Genomic DNA, 26130 nt, shown 5'->3' with positions numbered 1-26130 from the left:
AGCAAACACAGCAATCATCCCAGAGAGCATCATGAGAACTTCTCTTCAATTTGAAAATTAAAGTGTACCCAGGAATATGATAAAAAAACAACAGACAAAATTAAATGCTGTAGTCAGGACGTGATGAACAGACCTACAGTACTTTGTTGAATATATTCAGTAAAGATCCTTGTTCAACATTTTGTATTAGATTAATATTTTTAGTATTTGATTTTTTTATTCACAATATTAATTGATCTTCACAAAGAGGACAGGAAGAGGAAGTCTCTACAACAATAGTCAAAAGGGCCCAAGGCATCATCTGCACCTGCCTACCCATCAATAATAACTTATTTACAGAATACTTTTCATACAATATAGTTCAAAGTGCTTTACAATGGGACAAAATGCAAAAACGAAAATAAAAAACAAAATTACAATAACTAAAAGCAAGGTTAAAAAAATAAATTTTGAGCTGGCGGTTATAAGTGCCAACTGAGCACTTCTAGGTATTGATTTACACAGTTTATGAGTGTCATTCAAAAAAACCGGCCAGCCAATTAATTACCTTTTGAGGGAGATGGTTTAAATTTAAGAGACTGGCAGAAGAAGACCCAAGAGCTCAAGCAGGACTATAAAAACCAAAAGCGATTCTGTAATGTACCGTGGTCCCAAACCATTAAGAACTTTAAAATAAATTCTAAAATTTACAGGAAGCCAATGCAGAGTAGTTAGGACAGGAGTGATATGCTCCCTTGCCCTGGTTTGCAGCAGCATTCTAGAAGAGGTAAAGTTTGTCAATAAATTGCTTTGGAAGGCCAGTAAAAAGTGCATTGCAGTAATTATTCCATTCAATATAAAGGCATGACAGAAACCAACATAATTTTGCAATATTTATTAAGTGCAGAAATGCTGCTCTGTTTATTATCTTTTATGTGGGATTTGAAATTCAAATCTGAATTAAGGCTAACACCCAGACTTTACACACAAAATGCTGGAGGAACTCAGCAGGCCAGGTAGCATCTATGAATAAATGCCTCGTCGACATTTCAAGCCAAGACCCTTCAGCAGGACTGGATAGCCGAAGGGTCTCGGTCCAAAACGTCAAAATGTCTCTCTTTTGGCATTTGAGATTAATCTGAAAGCATTTCAGTTTTAGCTACATTTAGTTTTAGGAAATTATTGCTCATCCATTTGTCGACTGCAGCCATACCAGAAGTCAGAGAAGATAGGATGTTATATAGGGTCAACCAAGATATACAATTATGTATTATCTGCATTACTGTGGAAATTAAATTTATGCTCTCTAATGGTATCTCTTAAGGGAGCATTTACAAGAAGAGTAAGGGACCAAGAGAGCTTCTCTGAGCAACAGCAGAAAATGCATTGTACATCTTAGAAAAATGGTCCCCAAGACAAATAAATTTTTTTCTCTCTAATATATCTAAGTAAACTATTTAAGGGTGCTATCAGAAAGGCCAACGCGGCTCTAAAGGTGATCTGGAAGAATGTTGTGGTCAATTGTGTCAATCTAGGAGAATTAGATCTGTGTTAGCTTCAAAGCTGAGCACAAGATCACAGACAGTTTTAGTAACGGCCATCTCCATGCTCTGAAACTTTTCCAGAATATTAATCTCATTCAGAAAGTTGAGCTGGCTGAAAATGACTTTCTCAAGAATTTTCCCTAGGAAGAGAAAATTTGATATATACCTGTAGTTAGCTAATACCACACCACCAAGATTTGGCTTTTTAAACGGGGGTTTGACAGATGCAAGAGGGAATCTGGAAAAACTCCAGTTTCAAGAGATGTGTTAATAATTTTTCAAACAGAATTGAAAACACCATTAAAAGAGTCCTTAAAGTGTGCAGTAGGGACAGGATCGAGGCAGCAAGTAGACTGCTTACTCTTTGTTACAATCTTGCAGAGTTCTGAATAGAATATACTGGTAAATTTTGATATGATTGTCATCTTTTTACCAGGTTGGCTATAGAAGATACCAGTATTCTTAGCTATACTCTCCCTAACTGAAATAATTTTGTTGTTAAAAAATATTGTGAATTCTCTCACTCTTGTGGCAGATGATTGACAATGCTGTAAGTTGGTACAGGGTTCAAGTTGGTTTATTGTTGAAACAATATTCTTGAATCATTGCTATGCTCTGTAATACTCAGAGAAATGGGCTTTTCTTGCAGAGTGCATGGCAGCATTAAAGGAACCTAGCTCTTCCTTGAAAATATTACAGTAGGCTTCTAGCCCGGTTTTCCTCCATTTTCTCTCCGTCTCTCTGCACAACCTCTTAAATTTGGCAGACAGAATTGTTTAACCATGGCATCGTTTCATTTAGTGATTTTTTTAAAAACCATATGTGGGGCCACCATGTTTAAAATATTGTTAAAAGAATCAACCATTTTATTTACTGAGCAGTTTAGTCATATGGGTCAGATAAACTAGCTAGCTCAGAGAATTTAAATTGCTTTGCAGCATCAAGAAACCATTCTTTAAACTGAAATTTCTTTCATGGTCTTGGTTACAGGCAGGAGAACATAGAATAGTACAGCACATTACAGGCTCTTTGGCCCACAATGTTGTGCCGACCCTCAACCCTGCCTCCCATATAACCCCCCACCTTAAATTCCTCCATTTACCTGTCTCGTAGTCTCTTGAACTTCACTAGTGTATCTGCCTCCACCACTGACTCAGGCAGTGCATTCCATGCACCAACCACTATTGGCATTAAAAAATTATCAGAGATACTGGTATCAGAATGGCAGCCTTAACCTTTTTGTCATTACTAAGCCAAGTGCATTTCCAAGTTTCCACTGTGGGCTCAGTGGCATGCTGGGTAAAAATCTGGGCTGTCTAGTAAGTTCGTGAATTCAACTGCCACAGATTCACATCTGAGAAATCACTCATATCAATATTGAAATCACTGGCAGTGACAATCCTATCTTAGCTCAATATAATATATAAAAGACATGTGAAGAAAGGGTGGAAGAAGGCCAGCAATATCATGAAGAATTTCACCCATCCTACTCATGGACTGTTTGTCCTACTCAGATCAGAAAGGAAGCTATATAGCATCCACAGCAGGACCACCAGGCTCAAAAATACTTTGTCCAAGCAGTAAGGCTGTTCAACACCTCTACTCACTAACCCACCCAACAGCACCCATAGCACCCCTACTTCATTATTTCCTGTTAGAGTCACCTTATGTACAGACACTCCTGTATCTAGTGTCACTTTATGTATGTACAATTAATGGATATATATTATGTATTCATATTAATTTTTTTTAAGATTATTGTGCTCTTTATCTTTGTTTTCTTCTTTTTTGTGCTGCATCGGATCTGGAATAACAATTACTTCATTCTCCTTTACACTTCTGTACTGAAAGTGACATTAAACAATGTCAAATTCTATATTTGTATGGATGTGCTTTCTGATATGGTAGGTTACATGCAAATGAAGATGGTATTCAGCAGTGTATTTTGAAAGGTTAAAATGACTTCCAGAGGTTAAACTGAATCTGACTTAAGACACTACTCTCAGAATCTCAAAAAAAGCAATTTAACGCTTCAACTGTGTGATTTTGTACTGTTATTGCTAACTGCCAATGCAAGCACAAATTTGATTCCCATGGTCTATAATTGGTTTCTCGTAACTTTTAAGATTGGTAAATTTTCATCAGAACTAGTAAATTTAGAAATCAGACGTGTTTTAATTTGTAGGGAATTGAATGATAAAAGGAAAGTCTGTGCTAGTCTGGATAGAGACGCTGAAAGACAAGGACGCTGCTTTGTGCCTTTGATTTTGTATCACTGTAGTCACTATGTCTGTAAACTTTTAGACTTTTAATTTTGACACTTCCTCTATTATTTCATAGAGTATTCTTTTTTTTCAGAGCCCATATACACAGCATTAATGCTCTACATCACTTCATCAAAAAAAAACCTCAATTTAATAATAAAATAATGAGGCAGATCTTGTTGCCTTAATACCATTGGCTATTTGTCCCTGTACCATATGTTTTATCCTTCGAGGGCCCCAATGCAATCTTCAGCTAGAAGATTGGATTAAGGTGCTGTGCAGGACCAGAGCTCCCCCAGTGGAGCCAGCCTGTTATAATATCAGAACAACTTAAAGAGTACAGGGTCACAGCAACTGTGCATTCCTATTGAAGTCTCAGTTCAGTTCTGCCATTAATACTAAGACTTGGCCAATAGGCTTCAATGAAAATTTTCTGCAGTAAGCACCAATGAATCATCCAAAATTGATACATAGAAATAATAAAGAAACCACCAAAAAGCTTCAAAATGATATTTATATCAAAGTTGATTATTTAAACTATAAAAAATTATTTATGTTTGGTACTTTAGAAACAGTATTATTCTTTATTATAAAAAAGTGAGCTTATTCTGAGTAACACTGACAAGACTAACCTTCAGGTTGCAGCTTTTGGAATCAGTGGAGTTTGCTCTGTTTAGATGCTCCAATAGTGATGACAACTACCAAGTTCTAGAACTTAGTCCTAATAACAATGAAGCAGCAGTACTAATATTTCCCAGGCAAGATCATTAATTTGACATTTGGAAGGGAACTAGCAAGTGCTGTAATTCACATGCTTTTGACATTGCCTTTCTTTTTAGACAGTACAAGTCATGGGGCCCTTGATAAGTTACTGAAATGCCTTTGGTAGATGATACACACTTCAGCCAGTGTGCTGGTGGCAGAGGAAGTGAATCTTTTTAGGTGGTGAATAGGATGCCGAATGAGTTGCTTTGTCTTTGATGGTGTCACTTGACATTAGAGCTACTCATCCAGCCAAGCAGAGTGTACATGATCACATTCCTGATACACCTTATTGATACGTGATGTGGGGTAGCAAAGAGACAAGCTTGCAAAAGATAGCTTCTGAGTTGCACTATAGCCAATGTGTACCTGACTGGTCCAATTAAATTTCTAGTCAATACTAATATTTCTGGACAACAATTTGTATTCAAAGGGCAAAGTCAACACTTTATGAATTTCTTTTGAGGTTTATAAAACTCCATAATGACACGGGTGAAGAACATTAAAACAAAATTAACAGTTGTACCATACCTCCTCTCCTGAGAGATAATAGGCAGCCAGAAGACCTCCAATAAACCTTATATTCACTTCAAAGACAGAGACTTCTGCATTCTACAGAAGAACGAATAAGAAGAAAGAATTAGGCTGTGAGACAACGTTTATCAATACTTAAGTTAATCTGAAGTCCAACTGCTTTCTTGATACATTATAATTCCACTTACGTTAAAATTGCACAATTATTTTTCTATTGATTAGTTTTGATTCCTTAGAAGGCAAATGCACATCATTAATCATAGGATTGTCGAGATTGGCTCTCGGTTTAGTTCAAATTCAAGTGACCAGTGTTTACAAAGAGAAGTCAGAATGGGTGAAAAACCTGTGAAGTGTGAAACAGAGAAAGAGTGGAATAGAGAAGTCTCAAGATCACAATAGTAACTGATCTTAATCTAAAACTGTTTTCTGTACAGGATAATATATACAGCCATACATTTGTGACATAAATGTTAATTGCTAGTTATCAGTTCATGCCTGAATGTTGTCCAGATCTTGCAACATACAGGCATAGACTGCTTCATTTGTTCAAAGTATGAATACAACTGAACATTGCTCAATCAAGAGCAAGTATTCCTCCAAATTCCAACAAATGCAAGCATCTTCTTTTATGAGAGATATGACGCAATCACTGATGTGTGTTTCCTCCTTGATGTCCATTATCTTGAGTTTTACTTTAGCTCCTTGATGCAGTTCTTTTGTCAAATTATGCAATGATGTATTAGACAGTCACTCTCATTTCATCTCTTGGTGCTCCTTGGAGGAAGGGATGTAAAAATCTATGTACAGAAAGAAATTCTGTAAATCTACTTCCACATTTATATTTGCAGCACTCTTGCCGGCCACTAATTTTGGGTCTAGACTAGACTCTGTCGAGAAAAGATCAAACCATTCCAAAGGGCAAGATCCTAAGTTTACAGCTGGAATCAATGAGAAATTTTAAAGAAATGTGGAGTTATTTTACTCAATGCCACAGCAAGCAACAATTTATATTTATTTGCCTACATGTCTTTATGGGTATATTGCATTACTGTTCTCTCTTATTTTAATTAAAATGAAGGTAAGGTTTATGTTAGCTTATTTATTTATGAAACACCTGCTAACCAAGAGGAAAAAAATTAACCAATTGCTGGCACTACTCCCACTGATAGCTATCTGTATATCCTATTCAGTCGTACCAAATTACCCTCAAGGGCAACCACACTTTCCATTTTTCTTGCTTAAAACTGAAAAAACCACATAACATTTTATACATAGAAAGATGATTAAAACATCTTTGAAATGCATATCAGGTTTGAATGTATAAAGGGTAAAAAGGTTAAAGAAAGCTGAAGGAGCCTGTCATAACCTGGCAAATCAGAGGAACATCAATTAAAGCTGCTGCCTTCAATGTCAGAGATCTGGGTTCACTCTTGATTATGTAGTTTGTGTGTAGTTTGCACATTTGCTTAATGACCATAAGGTTTCCTCAGGTGTTTTTGTTCGCACAGTCCAAAGATGTACAGCTGGTTAAATGATCGATGAAAATTGCCCCTCGGGTGTAAGTGAAGGGGGAATAGTGGATGAATAAAATTGGTTAGGGTGTGATTATTGTAAATTGGATGGCTGACAGGCATGATGGATTTGAAAACTGAATGGTTCGTATCCATGCTGCACGGCTCCATGGCTTTAGGGGTAATCTTACCCAGGCTGAAATAATAACACACTTGCAACAACATTCTCTAAGATTCTAAACAAAATATCTGGAGTACCACGTGGGATTCTGATTGGCAGACAGAAAGAAGGATGAAAGCACAGGAGAATCTCCAGCATGTTGCCTGGGATGGAATGTTTCAGTTTAGAGAAAAGACTTTGAAAAGTAGTGGATATGTCACAGTCCATTACAGATAAACCCCTCCCCACCATTGAACCCATCTGCACAAAACACTGACGCAGGAAAGCAGCATCCATCGTCAGGGATGCCTATCACCCAAGAGATGCTCTCTTCTCACTGATTTCATCGGGAGTCTCATGACTCTCACCACCAGGTTCAAGAACAGTTAATAACTTCACTGAACTCACTTGCCTCATTACTGAAATTGGCCCACACTTTTGGACTCACTTTCAAGGATTCTTCATCCCATGTTATCAATATTTATTGCTTATTTGTTTATAATTATTTCTTTCTTTTTCTATTTGTGCAGTTTGATGTCCTTTGCACAATAGTTGAGCCCCAAGTTGATGCTTCAATTGATTCTGTTGTGGTTATTATTAACTTATTGAGTATGCTTGCAAGTTAACTAATTTCAGGGTTGTACATGCTGGCATATATGTGCTTTGATAATAAACTTATTTGATCTTTGGATAGATTAGATGTGTTTTCTTGAAGCAAAAGCAACATAAAAGTTGTACAAAATTATGAGAGACTGAGATAGGGTTGATACTAGGAAACCTCTCCCATTGCAAAAGTCTTGAGAAGTAGTGGCCATAAGTTTAGAGTAAGGGATAAGAGGTTCAGGGGGAGTTGAGGAAGGATTTTTCGACTTAAAAAGAGCTGGTAAAGGGGGATTTGTATAGATGGGAACTTTCTAGTCAGAGGGGTGTGATGGGCATTGTTTCTGTACTGTAAAGCTATGGCTAAGATAAATATGTACCTGTACATGTATATGAACAGAGCTCCCAGAATTAGTCACTAATCAATTCTCAAATTACTGAAAAAAGTTATCAATTGTGCAGATTCAGAGTAACTGATGCCATTCCCATTCCTACACAAGACTAAGCACTGAGCATGTGATTTGCCCAATGTAAGAAACTCAGACTGTACTATTGATAGGGAACCAAATTCTGCAGAATCCAATTAGTTTGTTTTCACATGTATCCCTTCCAGTTTTGGCATAAAACTGTTTCTGTATTAGAATGGATCTTCCAACATATCCACCAAAGATAGTAGCAAGTCACCACATTAAAAGCTTATTTCATGTCAAAAATGGCTGATTCCTCTTAAATGGATAGCATTAGCAGTGAATCCATAGGCTTTTACTATTTTAACAGGCTCGCCCAGCCTGTGTTCGTCCAGGGGAAAACAGCCTTTGGCCCCCCGCCAAACTGAGAATTCACGTTTGTGTGGATGCTGTGTGATGTACCACCCAGTTACAAACCCACAACGCAAAATATCAGACAGTACACCATATACAATTAAATAATTGAACTTTATGAATCTTAATCTAAATATAGGGTTAGTAATGAAAATAAAATAGAAGGGCCCAATTCAAGGAAAAATCGAAAGTTCACGTTGGAGCTCACTCAGTAGTCATTCTTCCACCATCGGACTCTCCAAGCATCGTCGACCTCTGGACCCTCAGATCCCAGTCCACTCCATCTGGTGGTCTACCAGCTCTCTCCACACACATCTTCCCTCTTCATCTCTCCTCAACAAAAGACCACGAAAAAACATCCTTCCAAATTCACAAGGCAGAGCAACAACCTCCGACTGGCTAACATGCATACCACAGGCCTGTTATCTCCAGCCATAACCCAAACATTGCTGCTACAGAGAAACTGCTACCTCAGCAGTGAAACATTACAAAGAAGACATTACATTAACAGTGAAACCTTACAGCGCATTACAATACATCTGCACTTGCAGTGAGATTTGTATCATTTCTGTTGTGCCTGTGCAACTACATATCAATTAAATAGAAACACACACGCGGGAGATGGTTTTTTAAGAGGGAAGAGGACAAATGTACAAAACGTTCAATTTCCCTTTCACAATCCATATTCCAAATAAACATGCTTTCACAATAACTGCCCAGAACTAACTTCACTACACTAAAGTCTTTTAGGTAGCGCTCTGTTTTATTCAAGATAGCATCTCTGGACCTGTGGAGTAACATCAGGTTTGGCAGGAATCTTGTCAAAGACAACATTCTTGGTTGCTGGAGTCATGTTGCTGTCAGTGATACGATCATCACTGAGAGGAGAGTTTAGTAACTGCAATGAGTCTGTCTTGTTGGACGCCATCAACTCAGGCATGTTCTTCGGCTGAGCGACCAGTATCTGGTCAACATGACATCTCCATGTACGAGCTCCAACGTCCACTGTATACATCAGTGGTCCAGTTCTTGTAGCTATCCTACTGGGTGTCCACTTGTCTTCTCGGTAATCGTGCACAAGGACTTCCTGTCCAACCTCAAAGTTCCCTGCTGATTCACTTAGCAACTAGTTGAACTGTTCATTCTGCACTTCCCTCCATAGGTCTAGTTTCAGGTGGTCTATGCAAGATCTCAGATTCCTGTTCATGAAGAGCATTGCAGGCGTTTGATTTGTCATTGTAGGAACAGACTTCTGATACACATAAAGGAAATTGTCCACCTAAATGGTGTAAGAGAAATGTCCTCTTGTCCATAGCTTTAATGGACTCTTGAAGATTTGGATAAATCTTTCAGCTAACCCATTCATTGCTGGGTGGTGAGGAGCTGACTTGAAATGTCTGATGCCATTTTTATTCATGAAAACTCAGATTTCTTCTGACCTGTATTGTGGTCCATTGCCATTCACAATTTGGTCAGGTAAGCCGTTTCTGCTGAAGACAGTCCTCAGGGCTGTAGCTGTTTTTTCCGAGGTGGTTGACTTCATTGGTATAAACTCCAGCCACATCGAATGAGGATCCACAGCAGGTGAGTGGGCAAGTGTATAGCAGATGCAGTTTAATGTGGATAAATGTGACGTTATCCACTTTGGTGGCAAGAACAGGAAGGTAGATTATTATCTAAATGGAGTCAAGTTAGGAAAAGGGGAAGTACAACGAGATCTAGGTGTTCTTATACATCAGTCAATGAAAGCAAACATGCAGGTACAACAGGCAGCAAAGAAAGCTAATGGCATGCTGGCCTTTATAACAAGAGGAATTGAGTATACGAGTAAAGAGGTCCTTCTGCAACTGTACAGGGCCCTGGTGCGACTCCACCTGGAGTATTGTGTGCAGTTTTGGTCTCCAAATTTGAGGAAGGACATTCTTGCTGTTGAGGGAGTGCAGCGTAGGTTAATTCCTGGAATGGCGGGACTGTCATATGTTGAAAGATTGGAGCGACTGGGCTTGTATACACTGGAATTTAGAAGGATGAGAAAGGATCTGATTGAAACATATAAGATTATTAAGGGATTGGACACGCTGGAGGCAGGAAGCATGTTCCCGCTGATGGGCGAGTCCAGAACTAGAGGCCACAGTTTAAGAATAAGGGGTAGGCCATTTAGAACAGAGATGCCGAAAAACTTTTTCACCCAGAGAGTGGTGGATATGTGGAATGCTCTGCCCCAGAAGGCAGTAGAGGCCCATTCTCTGGATGCTTTCAAGAGAGAGTTAGAGAGAGCTCTTATAGATAGCGGGGTCAAGGGATATGGGGAGAGGGAAGGAACAGGGTACTGATTGTGTATGATCAGCCATGATCACAGTGAATGGGGGTGCTGGCTAGAAGGGCCGAATCGCCTACTCCTGCACCTACTGTCTATTGTCAATCAGGAACATGGAGTCCATGAATGGCCCAGAAAAGTTAATATGTACTCTTTGCCATGGTGACAACAGCCACTCCCACAGGTGTAACAGTGCCGGGGGTGGGGTGCATTTTGAACTTTCTGGCATCCCAAACAACTTTTGGCCAAGTCTTCAATCTGTCCATCTATTCCCAGCCACCATAAGTAACTCCATGCAAGATTCTTCATCTTGATCGTACCCAGCTGTTCTTCATGCAGATTCTCTAACACTCTAAAGTGCAGTTTTGAAGGAACCTCACATGAGATTCACACATCAGCTTCCTTTGGCAAACCAACCATTGGTCTCGTCTCACTGAGAGCTCTGGGAACAAAGGATTACCATGAGATAGCTATCCTTGCATGGTGATGTCATAGACTTTTGACCATATTGGGTCATTCCCCATTTCTCTTCATATTTTTGAATTTGTTACAGGGAACTGGTCCACCAATGCTGCGTGGAGCACTTCTGCTGGGCCACAGTATGAAGACTTTCCTTCTTCAGTTCTTAATATGGAGGACGTGACAAGCCATCAGTGTTGCTGTGTTTTTCGGTACCCCTGAACTCTATGTCATAAGAGGCTCCTAGGAACAATGCCCAACATGTAATTGAGTAGCAGGTTCTGGAGGTGCTCCATCATTCTCACCAGTCACGATGATGTTATCAAGGTAGCATTTTGTTCCTGGAATATCTTGGAGCACTTGGTCCATTGCAATTCACCAAATTGCTGGAGCTGATATGATGCCAAAGTTGAGACGATGGCACTGGAAGTCCCTTGTGAGAGTTTGTATACAGGCTGATGACAAGTCAAGTTTTGAGACATCTCCTAGCCTGCCAAGATATGAGAATGTCTCCTATTCATGTCAGGGGATGTTGCACATTACGCAGCTCACTCTGAAAACCCCACATGTGCAAACCATAGCCATGTGCCACTGAACCTTTGACAGAATTCCAGACACCTCCAAGCTCTGAAATTCAGTATCCACTTTAGGATGTAGAATGTAAGGCACTCTACACACTTTATGTAATCTTAGTGTTGCTGCTTCATTCAATTCAATTCTGGCCTTCGTGCCTTTGAGTTTTCCAATCCCCTTCTCAAACACGTTCTTGTTAGCATTAAGTAACTATGCCAGTCTCTGGCTGGTAATTTCATTTGGGCTGCTGTTGCCTGTTGACAGCCCATTGAGAGGTTTGATTAAGTGGCAATCTAGTTGGATTTCTGTGTCTTTATTGATGACTTGTTGCACATTTGCGCTTGAGTGCTCGGTAGAGAATGACAATGCTTTTTTGCTGGTGGGAGGGGGGGCTGTTGCCTTGCTGCTACCCATGCATGGGAATGGGGAGCTCGGTGGGTGGAGGGGTGCTGGGGGGGCCTTCGAGATTCTAATTCTTAATTGTCGTTCATTCTTTGGGGCACTCCTCTGATTTTGTGGATGTTTGTGAAGAAAAAGAATTAAGGATGTATACTGTATGGATTGCTCTGACATTAAATGTACCTACTGAATCATTCACATCTGAAGTGCAGGCCCTCCACTTTTCAACATAAAGCTCCTACTGCTGTGTCCGTCATATTCACTTTCAGCTTGCCTTTAGGAGACATTTTTTTGCCTGTGTAAGTCTCTAGCATCACTGAAGTCTTCTCTAACGGTAGCTTAGAAAACAGTCTATATAAAACCATATGTTTTTAGAAAATTTTCTATTTCATGCATGAGTAATACATGAAATACATTATGTATTGCAGGGTGTGTCCAGCAGGTGGAACTTACAACAACTGCTCTGATCAGTGACTCAAATAGTTTTGCCCTTTGGTTTTCTTCTGGAGGAATGCTCCAGTTTTCTTGAAGAAGTCAATCAAATGGATGGCATCAAACAGAATGGCAAATCTGTTACCATGCAAACACTGCAGTAAATAGTTGACCATCATTTACATTCGGACAATTCAGGATTCTGCTCTTTGAATCTTTTGACCAACATTTTAAATAATGAACATCAAATACACTGCTTTGTTTTCAATATCAGGTATATTTCAATGCCAGGAATTTATGGTACCATAGTTTCAAATTAATTGAATGGGGTGCTAATTATGGAGCCAAAGAGATTTAGGCAAAACTTAAGTCAGACACACTAGTGGCAGTAAGGACAGTGGGACATGGATGATGTGGAAATGGTGGCAGTAGGGACTTAGAATGTAGGGGTGGCAAACATCTCACTTCCACGAATAATATGTAGAATGAACTTAATAATAAAATGTGCATCTCTCATTATCAACTGATCTGCAGTTCACTTACCATAAATACAAAAGCACAAATGCTTTCAGAACTCAAACAACATTTGTAGAAAGAAAAAAGTTAATAGTTAAGATAAACAAAAGCCTTCATTGTTAGTGAGAAAAAGGAAAGTAGTAGTAAATAGCAAAGAAGGCGGGGGTAAAAATGGCTGGAACAACTATGTCTGCAATGGGGTGAAGTGATGTAGCTATTGTATAGACAATAAAGCTTATTTATCTATACAATGTATTGCTAATGCTGTGAAGTTGGGGTGATGTACGGTCTGGCAATATAGTATGTTTGCCATTAATTCACACTCCTTCTGTGAGTTAAAATGGAATGCATCCTATGACTTACCACACTGAAATCTAAGTTCTTCTCAATCCATTCTTTCCCATCTCGAAACTCATCAAAAAGCCCCATGATGTAGAGTGTATCTAGTGCATCCACAATGGTAGCACCCAACTGAGAATTTCCTGAAAAAAAACATTAAATATTTTACATGGTATTTGTATACAAATGAAACGTGACCTAAAATGCCCAACTAACTAAAGGTATGAAAATATCACACTATTTCACTACAAATTTACAGTTCATTTGTAACTGAATAAATTCTGGAATCACATCCACTAAGACATTTACAACTCTGCTTCCAGATAATTCTGTTCAATCTTGATCAACCTCCTTACTCATTTATGTTTTCCAAACCCTTGTGGCTCTCCTTTCTGCCATATCACCAGCTAGCTTTTAAGGGTCAGATGGAATATAGTAGGAGACTGCAAAGAATGTTGAGACATGGATGGAATGGTAAATCTCACCAGATCAAAATGTCTACCAATAGCACAAAACAATACCACACCATAATTGGCATAGGAAAAAAAACCAGCAGTAGTAAAAGACTCTTCAAGAATAGACGTTGCATCACCTGCTGCTTGTGGTCCATGGAAGCTTCCACATCTAGAATGAAATTAGCTGTTTGAAATGTGAATACTCTGGGTGTAGTACTCTTCCCTCAAGTTACTTTTCAGACTAACACACAGGTCGAAGTTTTATCAGTGGCATTCCACCAGTACAGCTGAGAAATGAGATGGCTACAACTGCCACTCCCTTACTATATTTTCAGCAAGTTTCTCAGCTGGCTCTTGATCAGCAAGGCCCTGCACAATGCAGGAACTTCCTGCAGTAAATGGCAAGCCTTCCCAGTACTCTTTGCCAAAACAATAAAAGAGCTTATAATACTGTAAAACTTCAGTAATCTAGCTCACTTTGAACACCTGTGGTACCATACTGGCAGATTTTCTGGATTATTTAATTTCTTTTTCAGATCTCATTTTTAAGATGTTACATAGCTGAAGTCCCATTGTGCTAGGGAATATCACTGTCAACTTGTGAGTCAGATGCCAAATCATTGGGATTTTCAAGTAGTTGGTAACCAGATACTCTACAGTTGTCCTACATTTATGGGTACCTTGAATGCAAATAGATACCAAAATTAAATCAAAGCTAATCTTTTTAATGGTATGTTATAAAATTTTAAAAAATTAAAACAATGAAACATTAACAGCTCCCCCATTGGGCAGAATATACAGAAGCCTTAAAACATGTACCACCTGGCTCAAGAACAGCTTCTATCCTGCTGTTACAAGACTTCTCCAAACTCTGTATCAAGTACAATCAGGATGGTATTTCCTTTCTGCAATTTTCCTCCATTTCAAAAGTCATTAAGCCCTGTAACCCAATGTTGTCATCTCATGAACAGACCAAAGCAACCCAGTTTTTGAGATGGCTGCAAAGCGAAGTCACTAATTAATGACACATTCATCTTAATAGTATTGATAAGGATTAACTGACAGACCCAAATCCTGGCACCCACATAATTTCAAGGCAATTTTCAACAAAAAATAAACATTCAATGGCTTGTTTGATAAAGTTTAAGAAAACAAAAAAGCCTTAGTTAACACAACTGCTTGTTCCAGGGAGAATTTAAGGGCTTGTCAGTTGAATCTATGGGAGAATTAAAATTTTAAAACTAATTTTAAAATTATTTGTTTTGGAAACTATCAGTAAGCTCTGCATTACTAATGGAATAGTAGGACACCTTATAAGACACCCATTTACCTCTTCAGCTGCATCTGTGGCCTGACATTAGTCATCTCAGAGGCCACAAAACCAGAATGTGAGCAGGTCATCCTTGGTTCCAAGTGATTACCCAAGAAATCAATAATACACTTTACAATCAATGTTATGTCAACCGTATATAACATACTACCTTAAAAACCAACGAGCTATATAAAAAAGATGTTTGCTAAAGTTGAAGCGATTAATTTCTATAATCATAAAGCATCAATCTATTCATTCCATCCTCATTACTGAAATATTGAGAAGACTGCAAAATTATACAAGATCAGAGCAACATGGGTTCTTCAATCCAAATAAGGTGCCTTAGAGAATACATAAACCACTACACAGTTGGAAATTATAAAAGTTATATTAAATCATAGTGTAATCATGCTAATAATTAAAATAAAAACGAGGTGCTATTTATTTGTAGTACAAATCCAAGTGGGAGGTACCTTGCAGTGAACTGTAAACTCACATCATACTGGACAGCATAGCTCAGAATGCTCGATTAATGACTGCTCATTTAAACAAGCAGAAAGTCCATTATTTACTCACTTTACAATCATTGATTCTATAGAAATATAATTTTCATTCATCTTTGTCATTTCTCCAGTCAATACTACTTCCATACTTTAACTTTTCATGGCACAGGAGAGGAGATTAGTCTATTTATCCTGCCAGTGGATTTGGAAAACATTGTAGAGACTGCACAGGCAGTAACTCATCAATGCTTTGAGGTGCCTGCTACAGATAATCCACGTCTCAGATGTGCACGGGACAACAGAGATCACTGCCACCTGGTAAATTTGAGTTCCTGCTCTTCAAATACAGTTTTCCTCAAATAGCCAAAAGGGTTTGCTGGCACACTGCAGGTGATCAATATCCTTGATATCAATATCAATCTTCTCAAAAGTGGCATTTAAGACATAAGAAGCAATTCATGCTTTTCAGGATGCAATACATCTTGAACTATTATTGGCAGGGGCGTTACACTGCAGGAATAAACTCGCAAAGAGTCTTTTGCAGGGGTTCACAACTTTTTTTAATGTCATGGACCGATACCATTAAGCAAGGGGTCCGTGGACCCCAGGTTGGAAACCCCTGTTCCAGAGTTTCAAACCTTATTTTGTAATATGCTTCAATGCACACATCAAACTCCAAACTTTTGCACAGCAGCTTTGTAAAACAGGTTGATCTTTGTTCTGTCCTATGTGTCCTGTGAAGTAGGTTCAAGTTCAGTTTACTGTTATTCAACTGTACACATGTATATCGCCAAACAAAACAACATTCTTCCAGACTAAGGTGCACAATACAATACATATAACTCACAAACAGAACATTAAGTAATATTATCGCAAATAGTTTAATAAAAAGGTACATATACAAGTTAAAAAGTAAAGACTATAACAGGACACTGTACTCAGCCTGCTGCTGACATGACTGCAATGCTAGATCCAGTTTAGTTCCTTTCCAGCAAGCAGCTTGGTTGGGGTAAGGAGAAACATCGTTACAAGGTCGTCTGAGAAAAAGAATGGAATGATGGCATACAAACTGCACCATACCTCAGGACGGAATGGCTTTATGGAACACAAAAGCCAAGGTCTGACATAAAATCCATGATTCAAAGCATAAGTGGCAACCTAACAACTCACAACCATGAAACATACGACATTCTTCATGGTTCTCAAGATCTACAGCCTAAACAATCAAGGACCCATCCCAAGGAATGCCAAGAATAAATGCAAAATTATAAAGGACAGATATACAGTCAACACTGCTCAAAGGAGCATCTTTTCAGCAGTGCCTGTCATTGACATGATGTCTAGATGCATAACCTCATCATCAGCTTAAGACACCTCCAAGAGAAAAGCAAACGTCACTATACACGGCTACTTCGAACCTCACAGAAACCTTCAATCAAGAGGTATGATGAAGCATCCTTCACCAAAGTTCATTTATTTACTATCATTAACTTTATATTCAATGACAAACTTTCCGCTAAATGCAGTAATCATTGCAATGTCTTTGGTTTCGATATGCGTGCAGCAAACCCTCACAGGCAAATGTTCTTGTAAAATAAGATTTTAGTGAAATTCAAATTCACAACCAATGTGTGTTTGAATCAGTTTAGACATGCAGCAGATGATTCTATTATTTATTGCCTGAAATTCTGAAATAATTATAAACATTCAGCAGGGTAGACAATCCATGTTATAAAGAATATTATGGGGAGCATTTTAGGTTAATCACCTCTCAGGGTCCTTATGAAATATGAAAAAAACTTAAAAATATGAATGGTTCTTCCCCCTTCCCCACCACACACACACACAGATTTGCCATTTTTAAAATCTAGAAATGTTTCTGCTCTTATTTTGTTCACAATTATCTCTTCTTTCAGTTTAAAATATCATGGGATACAGGTTTCTATTACATTCCCCTTAAATACACCTCTACCAAAAGTAGGCATATGGGAGCAAAGGCCGCCAAGTCCACCAGTCTTCTCATGTTATCCCACCAGCCTCCCCACTCAGCACAGCAACCTTCACAAATTCCAAAATCAGCAACTGGATTCTGTTATTAGATACACATCATCCGTTTCTTTCTCTCCCCACTGCCAAGTCCTCTCGTCTCCACCCACAGCTGCATCTTCACTGCACTTTACTAAGCAATGACCGAAGATGCAACATCTTTTATTAACCTCATAACTTCCTATCATGTGAAGCATCGATTCACTTGCACTTCTTCCAATGTATTGCATGAGACAGTCGCCTCTACATTGGAAAAAGATGTTGATTGGATGACCATTAAGTTGAACTCCTCATTTAGTTTGCTCAGATAACCGAGTTTCTATTTGCTTAACTCTTAAATCCTCCATTCAACTGCCATTTTGACCTATGTTTCATACACTGTTTTTACGTAAGCATGAGGAACAGTTCCTCATCTCCAGGCAGACAGATGCAACTTTGGGCTCAAGATCAGATTCAAAACTTACAGGTGATTCAGTTCTGCTGTTAAGACTACTAAACTTAGCTTATCTAACATCACCAAATGTACTGGAATTTTCAGCATCCACCTTGTGTTTCAGATTCAACAGCTCTGACCCAGATTTGCAGATTTAAAATATCCCTATGATTTCTCACCAACAGTTCCCATTAATCTATTAACCACACAATTCTGTAAACATCCAAAATATCAGCCATCCCTTTGCCTCTACAGATATTTCTTGACCCAAGTTCCTCCAGCAGTTTGTTCTATGCTCCAGATTCCAACATCTGCACTCTCTTGCGTCACTATCTGAAACAACTCAGCCACCTTGCTGCCAACTTCTGAGAATTCTTCTTTTGTCCTATTACTGCTCCACCAGTTTCTCTACAGCTTTAAATTAACTTGTTTAATTGGCTCATCAGTTAGAAACATAGAAAACCTACAGCTGCACTGAACATGTACTTACTTTAGAAATTACCTAGGGTTACCCACAGCCCTCTATTTTTCTAAGCTCCATGTACCTATCCAGGAGCCTCTAAAGATCCTATTGTATCTGCCCTCACCACAGTCGCTGGCAGCCCATTCCACGCACTCACCACCTTAAAACTGTGCCCTTTTGTGTTAGCCATTTCAGCCCTGGGAAAAAGCCGCTGACTATCCACATGATCAATGCCATTCATTATTTTATACACCTTTATCAGGTCACCTTTCATCCTCCATTGCTCCAAGGAGAAAAGGCCAAGCTCACTCAACCTATTCTCGTAAGGCATGCTCCCCAATCCAAGCACCATCCTTGAAAATCTCCTTTGCACCCTTTCTAGTTTCTACATCCTTCCTGAAGTGAGGTGAGCAGAACTAAGCACCGTCTCCAGGTGGGGTCTGACCAGGGTTCTATACAGCTGTAACATTACCTCTCAGCTCTTGAACTCAATCCCACAACTGAAGGCGGCCAATACACCATATGCCTTCTTAACCACAGAGTCAACCTGTGCAGCTGTTTTGAGTGTCTTACGGACAATGACCCCAAGATCCCGCTGATCCTGAATACTGCCAATAGTCTTACCATTAATACTATATTCTGCCATTATACTTAACCGTACCAAAATTAACCACATCACACTTATCTGAGTTAAGCTCCATCAGCCGCTTCTCAGCCCAGTGTTGCATCCTATTGGTGCCCCGCTGTAACCTCTGACAGCCCTCTACACTATCCACAACACCTCTAACCTGTGTGTCATCTGCAAATTTACTAACCTATCCCTCCACTTCCTCATCTAGGTCATTTATAAAAATCACGAAGAGAAGAGGTTCCAGAACAGATCCCTGAGGCACACCACTGGTCAACAACCTCCATGCAGAACATGACCCGTCTACAATCACACTTTGCCTTCTGTGGGCAAGACAATTCTGGATCCACAAAGCAATGTCCCCTTGTATCCCATGCCTCCTTACTTTCTCAATAAGCCTTGTATGGAGTACATTAAGTTCTGACAAAGGTGTCCAACCTAAAACATTCATACTGGTTTTTTTTTCTCCATAAATATTGCCTGGAACACTGAGCATTTGCTGTATTTCTGTTTCTAAATGCACTTGTTTTCAGATAGTTATTTATATATCAAAAATATATTGGCCTGAATCTTGCTTATGTGCTTAATTCAAGTTGAGGAATAAATTTTCTTCATTTAGTACAAAAGATATCTACTAACCTTTGGAGAGAGGTACTGCATCTCAAGGTTTTTAAACTGCAGTCAAGATAAACATTGTCAGTGTTGTAATTGTCTCTTCTGTTCAGACTCCATGAATGAAACATGAGGGGCAAAATCTTAAAAGATGCTCCAGTCCATAGGACATAGGAGCAGAATCAGGTCTTTTGGCCCATTTTAGTCTGCCCCACCATTCAATCATGTTTGATTTATTTTCTCTCTCAAACTCATTCTCCTGCCTCCTTTCTGAAACTTTTGAGGCCTTTACTAATCAAGAACTCCACTTTAAATATACCTCAATGACTTGGTTTACACAGCCACCTGTAGAAATGAATTCCCACACATTCACTAGCTGTGTGCATTATCTAGAAACACCGTGAATATTTTTTCCTTTGAAGAGATTAAGGGACAGCCCATTGAACCCGAGTTGTTGACAGTCTGCTATTTTCAACATCAATTTCACTTGCGAGTCATACCATATAGAAACAGACCATTCAATCATCATGTCTGTGCTGATTGTTCTGTGATCGTAGCGGATATTAATTAAAGAACCAGTCTTCAGTTTTTATTGAAAATTGCAAGCATTAAACTGAAGTTAAAAGCAAAAAGACTAAAAGATAATGGTTTGAAAAATGGTGACCATGATACATTTGTATATGCATCAGCTAAACATTAACGATGGGGTTTTGTTTATTGCCCTGCACCCAATGTGGGTTTAAGGAATTTGTATCATTGCAAATGTAAATAAGTTCAGGGAAATATCCCAGCCAAGGTATTTGAATATGTAGATATGCTAATTCAAAAGGAAGCATTGTCAAAGTATTAAAGTAAATATCACTAACTATTGAAACTGTATTGAATCACCAACTGTTACCATTGATCTTAAGGGTATAAAAATGTGATGTACTTTTGGGTTTGTGAGTCTCTATGGACAGTGTTTCCATGCAAAAGCATGCTTTCTGTGATGAATAAAAACTTCTGTATCACCAGCTTCAGTGCCTCTCCAGTGACTTCAATCACAGTCGCAACACTGACCATCAAGCGCCCACTTTTATTCTCTCCACATCCTCATCAACTCCCTCAGATTCTAGCACTTTCAAATTTGAAGTTGTCACTAACCTACCACTCCACACACATTTGGGATGAAACCTTGAAGACCCAAGTTAAGGCCAACATGCAAATACCACATACACAAAGCTGGAGGTCGGCACTGAATGCAGGTCACAGGTGCTGTAAAGCTTCAGCTCTGCCAATTTTATCACTGTGCTAGCCTTCATTATCCCTCTATCATATTCTGCAAAATCTTCTTTCCCAAATCCAGTACTCATACTAATATAAAAAAGTCATCCTATCTCAGCTTATCTAGAACTGTACACTGGGTGAACAATCTGACAACATACATAGATGTGAGTGCACTGTGAAGGTCAAGAGATGGCAAGAGGTCTGAATTGACCCATACTTTTGGACAGTGATAATAGATAATTACTTCATGGAGATTAGAATGGGTTAACACTGATACAATTGTGCTTGCACATATCAGATTTTAAGTTCAAGCTGGACACAGTGACCCAAGCACACAAAATAGGTTGACAAATCAATGTGGCACTGAGGGAATATTCCATTGCTGGAGGAGATGTTCTTGGAACAGATGTCATGCTGAATCTCTGGCTGATTGCTCAAGTGGATGTAAAACACTACTTCTGAAGAATATGGGCATTACCTCCTATCCTCATCCCTTATTTAGGATTACCAATACAGATGGTCAGTCTATATTATAATATTGTTTGCAAAACCCAATGCTGTTGTACACAAATACATTGCTATTTCTTAAAAATAAATAAATACTTAAAATAAAAATGGCACTTCATTTGTCATGAAATGCTTCAGGTTTACCCAAAGCCATGAAAAGCAGTGGAAAATCCTTTTAATAAAAAAGCCAGGGACCCTCTCCTGGAGAACTTGAAGGAAAAGTGCAGAGTCAAGAGTAGCAGCCTTTGAATAATATTTTCTTTCTACAGTTGTGTGGAAACACAGTTAAGATGCAAGAGCATTGCAACTCAAGTAGATAAAAGAGACAGTGAAATATTATTTGTTAAGCAATTTAAAGAATTAGAATCTGTTACTGCAATGAGGACATGTGTATTCTACATTCAATCATGCATGGTTACTTGAACAAAACATATTAAACTATTAATGGGGGGCAGGGAGAAAAACAACTGAAAATCTTCAAGGCACTAACACACACTTCCTAGTGGAAATAATTTTTAAAGAATCAAGGTAAGGAGTTAAAACATATCAGTAATATTGAGACAAATCACAACGGAGAGTGAAGTAGGACAGATTGCACACAAGGGCAGTTGAAAGTAGAACACAGATGCAGACCAGAATTCAGGCTCCTGCGTGGTACAGCAATGGATACAGGTTAAAGCCTTTGATCAGTCTTAATACAGTGATGGACACTGACATTAAATCTGGTTTTGGTATGGCATAGCAGAATTGATAAAAAGGTACAAATCTGGTGCAATTCCAACTCCTTTGCTGAACTAATTGTCCTTCAGAAGCTAGTCAGATGTTTATACTAAGATGTGTTCTGAAGCAGGTTAAGGCAAATTGATCTTTCTACATGCATTGTTATAACTGGATGGATGAGTTGAGAGCTACAATGAAATCAGTGATTGAGTGCCTCCCTATCACTAAAAACAATCATAAAAACAAGCAGCAGAGAGAAGACCCAAGGAAAAGGATGACAGAGAGGAGCTTTGAGGTGGATCCACCTTGACCAGCTCAAGATGATCAAGCAGCAGCAATTGCCAAAAAATTTGCTACGCTACTGCCTGTAGCCACCTTGTTCCTTCTATCTTCCATTCTACATAACTATATTCTGGTATTTCAGCAAATGTCATTTCTTTAAATAGTTGTTTTATTCCTTAACCCTTTGGGTAATCTATCATCTTTGGAAAAAGGTAGAAATCTTACTCTCATGCTCCTGCTACATCTCTAGCATGTAAGGATTTCTCTGTTAATTGGTCTATTTGTGCACATAAAATCATGTTCAAGACAAAATGTTGTTTGTGTCTACTTGCTCACAAAATACCAACATTGTTTATCACGTAATAATGTGCACTCCCAATAATTAAGGGCTTAGGATAGCAAACTAGACAGTTCAACAAAAATGATATGAGAAATAAGTTAATTGCAACAGGGGCATGTGGCTACCTTGTTAGCTATGGGATTACAATTGCATTTATCCAAAGTGAATCATATGCACAAAGAGATTCTACAGATGCTGGAAATATTGAACAACATACAAAAAGTGCTGGAGTATTTCAACAAGTCAGAAATTTATGAACAGAAGTAAACAGTTGATAATTCAGGCCATAATACCAACAATTTATCCTCCTCCAAAGATGCTGCCTGATATGCTGAGTTCCTCAGCTCTGTGTGATTATCTTAAGTTAGCTCTTTTTAATTACTGTTCGTCAAATATAATAGTTTGCATTAGTCAGTAACACAAATATCCTTGCAATTCAGGTTGAAAAAAAGCATACTTGATAGTTTAAGCACCCATAGTTTTTCAAGCTGTATCTCCACTATACATGAACATTTCACTCAATATTGATAGCCACTTTAAAATGGGAAGCAGAAAAATTAGCAACTACAACAAAACAGGAAGCAAAAAAAAAAGCCCCAAGTCAGTCAATGATAGGACTGGCAAGGAAATTTGCTTCATGACATTGAACCAAGAGGAAGATGGATGATTTGAGACTTAAAAGATCATTTAAAATTATTAAAAATAATTATCATTAATTTATATCAGCTTAATTTATTTTGCTCAAGATACTGCAGTATTCTAGATCAAGTTTCCAAAGATAATGAAGATAATGTTTTCAGTTGTGCCTATTAGTCTCTTCTGAAAGTCCAAGTTCACCACTTATTAATGAAGGGGCTAAAGACCAGGGACGCCATTTCTATTCTGATCCAATAAAATAATTTATCTCCTCCAAATCATGAGCATAAAATAAATCCATGGTAATGCAAAATAAGATTTCCAAACACTACCAAAATATTGACAATTTTAGTCCTTCCCAACTTACCCTACTAGAATCCGTAGAGACTGCCCAAACTTATTTCACATAGGACCCCTGCAGGTAGAATAGAGAAAAGACCTTTATCACATAAGCAAAGAAAGTTTAGGCCAGTATATGGAATTGGTAGTAATCCTTGGAATCCCAGGAAAGTTGGGAATGAAAGGAAACTGCAAGTTGCAAACGGGAGTAGTTGAATCAGTTTTAAATAAACTCAACTGATATACCCATTTCTTTTCAAGATAGCACTTTTTAAATATTCCACGATTGTATGATTATAGAACAGCCAAAACATATCCAATCCCTGTACAAGCAAAAAAGGCTTACAACCTGCATCTACAAAATACTACCAATGTTTCCCCGTCCTCTTGTATGTCCTATCAAACCATTAATATCATCAGTATCAAAATGCTGGTTGAATAAACTTTATAGACTCCAATTGGAATTCTAAGCAAACCTGCAGTAACCATATTGGGCATGTAAGATTAGGCTTCGCATGGAAGCACCAAATCTATTTATTTAATCAACAGGAATGGCAGTGACAAGAAGGGCAATTGTGTTTTTTTTAAATGTAGTGTCATAATTTTTGCTTTATTGCTTGTTTAGCATATTTTAAAATTTAATTGACTTTTATAAGCTTTACATGTCAGAGACTTTCAAACACCTAGTTTGTTTCAGTATGCCTTCTTCTGACAGGAAGTCTGTTCCCCTAGTTACAGTAGGAAAAAAAATCCTCTTTCATTGTAATCTTCATATCATTCTATAATCCATTGTTTAATTTAGTTCCATCATTATGCCAAACAAGTCTCAGATCTTCTGTTTTCTGAACATTAAATAATACTGAATTAATGGTCTTCTCCTATCTTCAAGATGCACAAATCTCAGCTTGCCAAATCACAGAATTTTTTCAATCTTACACATCCCAAAAATAAAATAAATCTATTCAGTAAACTTTTTAATCTATTCAGTCATTTCTATCTCCAAAATCACAAACTGTTTACCAAAACAATTATCACCTTCTGTCCACAAACATTATCTATGGTCAGTGGTAGTTGAAAATCAAGCCTGAAAACCAAAAGAACAGTCTGTAATGAAAGAGCCTTTAAAAATACACTTGATGGAAAATAAGGTCATTGCCTCAAAGGATTAGATTTTTCTAGTGTTATTGTAGAACATAACTGCTTAAATGATTAGGTTCTCAACATAGTGATATTTTGCATCTATGCTGTACGTGAAGGTTCTTCCACCAAACCTTTTCGTATTAATTCCGCCCCGTTTTTTTTTCTGCACCATACACAGTATTCCTCCTTCAGAATAGGGTTAACCCACAATAAACACAGAACACAGTTAGGCCATTTTTATATATGTTTTAAGATACAGTAATTCTCCCACATCTACACATTTGTACTTTTCCATGCACATCCAAATGGCAGCCTCCTTCTAAAAACTTAGAATTAATTGCCTGTGTGGCTTGCTAGTCTACATCAGTAAATATTATAAACAAAAGCAAATCATCTCAAATGTGTTTTACCAATTCTATCTTAGCCAAATTATACCTTAAACATACACCGACCTTGGTTCCACAGCCTTAAAAGTCTTGCCTAACGAAAACATATCAATCCCCAATTTGAAGTTTCATCAGACCTTCAACTTGTTTTTCACCAGAGCCAGTATGGTATGGATTGGCATCATGTAGATGTAAGCACATGGGAGTGGTGGGGTGGCGGTAATGAATCAATCTCGTTTTATACTTATCATTTTGCTTGCACTAAGCTTAAAAATATATTGAATTTGATTTCACAATCTGCTGTCCAATTTTTTTTAAATTTCCACATTATGTGCAAGTTGCAGTGTGAAGCTTAAATGAGTCATGTTGTTATTAATAACAGGAAACAACTAAAAATTGACACCTCTGCAATGAAGCTTCAGAGCACCGCTTCTTTGGAGTATAAAAAATATTCAGCTTACATTCATAAATTCCCCACATCAGATAATGTGAAATGGGAATTGAGCATTCATGCAAACTGACTCCAGGGCAGCTTCACTCAACCAAATGAAGGAAAAAAACAGTTTGAAAAATTCTGATCTTGTTGAAGCACCATTGTAGGAAGAAAAATTACAATATTTGCAGGGAGTACTGAAAAAAAGGATTTGTTACAGAATACCACAGCATAAGACATCACTTGACAATGAAATTAACTCCCCTTTCTATCCTTTTTACTTATGGATCACTTCTCTGCTAACATTTCATAACTCAAATTGCTGAAAGCCACTGCTTTCAGATTACAATACATATTCTTCTTGCAGTGTAACAGATAAAATACTACATCTTAAATCTATTCCATGGTCTTACAATTCA

At 38.1% G+C, this 26130-nt stretch overlaps 1 protein-coding gene across 2 annotated transcripts in view; it reads right to left on the bottom strand.

Annotated features, from left to right (window-relative positions):
• man1a2 (mannosidase, alpha, class 1A, member 2) overlaps positions 1-26130 on the bottom strand; it is a 157410-nt gene that overhangs the window by 70221 nt on the left and 61059 nt on the right. For both annotated transcript variants that reach the window (XM_059968368.1, XM_059968369.1), the window contains 2 exons: positions 13235-13353; positions 5081-5161 (listed from right to left, as the gene is read on the bottom strand). In XM_059968368.1, coding sequence (XP_059824351.1) covers positions 5081-5161; positions 13235-13353 — 200 coding nt within the window. The remainder of the gene's footprint in view (positions 1-5080; positions 5162-13234; positions 13354-26130) is intronic.

Source organism: Hypanus sabinus, chromosome 4 (assembly GCF_030144855.1).
Source record: "Hypanus sabinus isolate sHypSab1 chromosome 4, sHypSab1.hap1, whole genome shotgun sequence".
Lineage (NCBI taxonomy): Eukaryota > Metazoa > Chordata > Chondrichthyes > Myliobatiformes > Dasyatidae > Hypanus > Hypanus sabinus.
Note: the sequence above shows the minus strand (reverse complement) of the source record. Positions and strands in the feature narration are given on the sequence as shown.